We start from the raw sequence: 5,079 nt of genomic DNA on the forward strand, positions 1-5,079 counted from the left end.
CAGCTTCAGCCCAATTCCCCGGGGAGCAGGCCTAAGCCAGCAGGTGGACATCCCCCGAGGGGTCCCAGACTGCGAGAGGGCACAGGCTGGGCTGAGGGACCCCTGAGTGCACCAAATTTTGGGGGCCTCTAGTATATATATAATACATGAACACCCTGGCCACACAAAGACCTATCATTTATTTCATCAAGGTCATTTTAGTCACCAGAATATCTCCCTTTCATCATCTACACTCCATTCCTAAATTTCTTTTCTGGATAGATGAACCTTCAAACCAGCCGATACTTGATTGAATGTTGACCCTTTGTTTTTTAGTAAGCTGAACATTATTGATTTATTTTAAAATAATTCCACTTCCCAGGTTTTTCTACTAAATCACTATGTGCATAAGTAATGTAAGTGGATTATAGGAAACATTAGCACTAGCAATTGTTGCAAACTATCAAAGCCACAGAATGGTTAGAAATAGTTTAAGAGTAGTTAGGGAAGGATAATGCAGTGAAATAGCCTATTGCATCTTTGTTATCATCACCCGCCCCCGCAAAAAAAAAAAAGCACATCTTTTTCATGACTTTCCAAACCACAAATAAACTAAAAGTGAAATTACATGCCAGAATTCTTCACTGATGCTTTTTATCCTGCACGATATTAAATTAACTAGACAGTATATGAGATTACAAGATAGAACAAACCTTTTGAACTATAATTCACAGTGACTTTAAGAGTTCACAACTATGGGTATATGATGGCTACTAGAGAAACTATTTCCCATGAGCTCTAGCATTATCACAGGCATATCCAAATACAGCGACATCATTAACATCATTTACCTTTACTAAATACATGGATTGCACCTTCAGAACATCTGTTACTCATGTAAATGCAGAAAATTTGTTCAAGTATTTCAAGAGGCAAATGACTCACAGATTTTCTCTTAACAAGAGCTCATCTTGCGTCTCAATTTATGATTTTTATCGAATTACTGAGATTTCTCTCCATGCATTTCTCAAATAAAATCAGAGGCTCCATATTAATTGTCTCTATTTCTAGATACCCCAAATAAAGACTGGAATATAATAAATATTCAATGTAGGCTATTTGAAAACATCAATAAATGGGTCTTTTATTCTTAATACTAAGTAAAGTGTCCTATATATAGCAGATAAAAAATTTTTTAAAAGGAAAAAAGCTTGTTAAATTTCATTATATTTTGTCCAGAGAGAGGTTACCAAAATGCAAACATGGCTTCATTGAATTATCTGCTCCAAAATATAATCAACATATTTATATTGCATATCAACATATGCAATATCAGTTAGCTACTGATCTGTAGTTTTAATGTGGAGCCTCCTATAGTAATTTTAAACTTGAGAGGGACTATCATCTAAACAGTGTATCAACCTCAGTATGTATTTAAGCCATGATACCTCCACAAATTGGGAACCTCAGGCCTGGGTTGCATACCCTAAGAATATAAGCAATGGGACCATTGCACCATCTTGACTAATAAAGAGCAATGTTTGTTCAGTGATGTTAGGAATATTATCCATCAACTACTCCCAAACCATCTTATTTACTCCAGTGACAGAAAACCACCCTCCACCTATGATACTTCTTCCCTTTCAGTGGACTCTTCATTTTTTACAATGTGAGTAAAGTGACCAGAGACTTTTCATAAGTATTGCTTACCTGTATAAAGAGATTAAGTCATATCTGCTTAGAAGAGATTATCACAGAAGGCAGGAGGCTCAGTATAGGATGTGATCTGCTATACTTGTAAGACCTGCCTAAAGCAATTTTTAATTCAAATATTTATTAAGCACCTACTATGCACTATGTACTGTGCAATGCACAGAGGATGCAGACAAAGCTTTCTATTCCTTGGGCTCATCATATTCAAGAGGAAGCCAAGAAACAACAATAAAGTAACAAAAAAGAAATATTAGAGAATGAGAAGTCTTGTGGTAAAAAAAAAAAAAAAGTCAATACAATCCAAAGATAACTATTCATCATTAGTTTTCTTCTTCTTTTTTTCAGCATCAACCACAGAGAAAAGCACCAGCATAAACATCAGTTAAGTGCAATACTTACCACCACAATTACATTTGCTGCAGGGATTGGAAGGTTTTCAACTTCAAGATCTTGACCGGCCACGGCCAACAGATTGAGCGATGGATCATATGCAGGCCTAAGAAATGCTGACTTAACAATTTGGTGGTTTTTGTTTATTTGAGCTTCAGAAGAAGAATGTTTATATATCTTCTGTGGAGCTATATCCAGGCTCTTCTCAATGTCTTGTGAATGGTGATAAAGAAATGCTGGCTTCCCACTCCTCTTATGATGAATTGCCAAAATGTGATCATTGTTTCCTGAAAAGCACCCTGAAAGGAGGAAGACACAGAAACAAAATTCAAAGACCTTATTTAGTAAGATCAGTAGAAAGATCTGATATCCAGAGTTGCTTGTTCTAAGCAGCTTTAAGACTTGTGAAGGATTTAGATTAGTCTCCTTTTTCCACTGCTTTGTTATTCCCAACAAATAGAACACACTTGGTGGTATGGAGGCATCTCAGAAACTCTGGGTGGGCAGAAGTGGGAGTAGTTTGAAAAAGTCCTATTTATCAGATATTTTAATACCTCTTTTAAGCAGGAATTTCCTCCTTTATTTAAACCCACAGTTCCTACACCTTGTTGTACTTCTATTCCAGGATGTCCTACCTGTTCCTCAAATGACAATTTACATCATATTAAAGCTTTCCTTCTTTAATATTCATGAGTATATATGAATATTTATAGAGTATTTTAAAATCACTGAAAGCAGGTATCTGGGTACATTCATTGTGGTAGCAACATCCAGTTATGCAACAATACCCATCCTTTCCTTCTTACTGAGCAATATGGCCATCCAGATAAAGTAATACATTCACCCTTATTTCTTCTGTTAGGTAAATATTCATTAAATTGAATAATTCTTTCTTTTACTTGTCATTGGTCAGAGAAGGAAAGAGAAAACATATACATGTTAGTCAAAAGAGTATCACTAATTCAAATATCAATTAGAAAAAAAATTAGATCTTTTACATAAAATAATAACCAGGGTGAGCAGATCCCACATATTAATGCCCCTAACATAGTACCTAGCAACCGTAGATACCCCAGATATGCCTATGGCAACACGAAGTTGTACAAATATTGTTCATAGAAAATTACTCTCCCAGCAGAATCTGGGATGGACTGAGTTGTATGGCTCCAGGGCAGGGACCATTTTCCCCTCACATGCCTGACTGAAGCACAGCCCTCTCTTCACAAGGTCAAACATTGGTCTGTTTGGCCTGATAAGCTCTCTGGCCTCACCCTGATGACTTCCTGAGACCCTGCCTCAACTCTACAATGTGCAAACACCCAGTGGGTGGCAGCTAGGCTAGGTATACCTGGGGATATTTTTTGAGTGGCTCAGACCCAGCACTGGCACCAAGTTTGAAACTGAATCAATCTGGTGAACACCACTTGCCCCTACCTGGTGACCCACTGTGAACCTACGTCATGCAACTCAAGTACTACCAGAGGCTCTTTCAGTGACTTAACCTAAAAGGCAGTCCGCAGGCAGAGGCAAATGGAGGTGGATCTCAGAGTGCCTTCATACTTTTGCTGACCTGCCTCCCAGCCCAGCACTGGTAAGAGGGCCTTGTGCATGTGTACATCGATAGAACAGAATAAAGAGCCCAGAAATAAAGCCATGCCTTTATGGTCAATTAATACGTGACAAGGGAGGCAAGAATATACAATGGGCTAAAGATAGTCTATTATAAACTAGTGTTGGGAAAATTGGACAGATACATGCAAAGAAATGACACTAGACCACCTTCTTATAAGATACACAAGAATAAACTCAAAATGAATTAAACACTTAAATGTTAGACTCAAAACCATGAAAATCCTAGAAGAAAATATAGGCAGTAAAATCTCAAACACTTCCCATAGCAATATTTTTTTCTGACATATCTCCTTGGTTCAGGGAAACAAAAGAAAAAATAAATACAAGGGACTAATTAAAGTAAGAAGTTTTTGCACAGCAAAGAAACCATCAACAAAAGGTAAAGAGAACCCACTGAATAGAAGAACATATTTGCCAATGATATAGCTGATAAGTGGTTAATATCCAAAATTTATAAAGAACTTATCAAACTCAACACCAAGGAAACAAGCAATCTTATTTAAAAATGGCAAAGGACTTGAATAAACACTTCTTTGAAGAGGACATACAAATGGCCAATAGACATATGAAAAGATGTTCCGAATCACTAATCATCAGAGAAATGCAAATAAAAACCATAATGAGATAGCACCTCAAAACTGTCAGAATGGCTATCATTAATAAATCAACAAACAAGTGTAGGTGAGAATGTGGAGAAAAGGGAACCCTGTGCACTCTTGGTGGGAATGCAGACTGGTGTAGCCACTGTGGAAAGTAGTATGGAGTAACCTCAAAAAATTAAAAGTGGAAGTACATTATGACCCAGTGATCTCACTTCTGGGAATATATCTGAGGAAACCTAAAGCACTAATTTGAAAGAATATATGCACCCCTATGTTCATTGCAGCCTTGCTTACAATAGCCAAGATTTGGGAGTGGCTTAAGTGCCCATCAGTAGTTAAGTAGGAAAAAAAAACAAACTACACACACACACAGAAAAACGCTGTGGTACATTTGCACAAAGGAATACTACTTTGTTGTAAAAAAGAAGGAAATCTTATCCTTTGTGACAGCATGGATGGATATGGAGAGTATTATTCTGAGTGAAATAAGCTAGTCAGAGAAAGACAAGTATCATATGAATTTCACTAATATCTGGAATCTAATGAACAAAATAAAAAAATAGAAACAGACTCATAGATACATAGAACTGACTGGCAGCTGTCAGAGGGTTGAGGTGTTTGGGGGCTTGGTGAAAACAGTGTCAAGATGAAGCAAAAAAACCCAAACAAATAGACACAGACAATGTTATGGCGATTACCAGAGGGAAATATGGGTGGGAGGAGGTAGAAGAGTGTAAAGGGGCGGGGGGGGGGGGGGGGGAAA

The 5,079-nt window shown here is 37.4% G+C and overlaps 1 protein-coding gene across 5 annotated transcripts in view; it reads right to left on the reverse strand.

The window, feature by feature from the left end:
* Positions 1 to 5,079, reverse strand: part of LOC106727497 (receptor-type tyrosine-protein phosphatase R-like) — a 54,195-nt gene that overhangs the window by 48,882 nt on the left and 234 nt on the right. For 3 of the 5 annotated variants that reach the window (XR_001363713.1, XR_001363714.1, XR_001363715.1), the window contains exons 1-2: positions 2,889 to 2,976; positions 2,092 to 2,381 (exon numbers count right to left, since the gene is read on the reverse strand). Coding sequence is in view for 2 of the 5 variants with exons in the window: in XM_014546214.1 (XP_014401700.1) it covers positions 2,092 to 2,381; positions 2,889 to 2,922 (324 nt within the window). In the remaining 3 variants the exon portion in view is untranslated. Of the gene's footprint in view, positions 1 to 2,091; positions 2,382 to 2,888; positions 2,981 to 5,079 lie in introns of those variants that run through there. The other 2 variants (XM_014546214.1, XM_014546213.1) reach the window with 1 other exon arrangement.

The sequence above is a fragment of the Myotis brandtii genome, unplaced genomic scaffold (assembly GCF_000412655.1).
Source record: "Myotis brandtii unplaced genomic scaffold, ASM41265v1 scaffold4352, whole genome shotgun sequence".
NCBI lineage: Eukaryota > Metazoa > Chordata > Mammalia > Chiroptera > Vespertilionidae > Myotis > Myotis brandtii.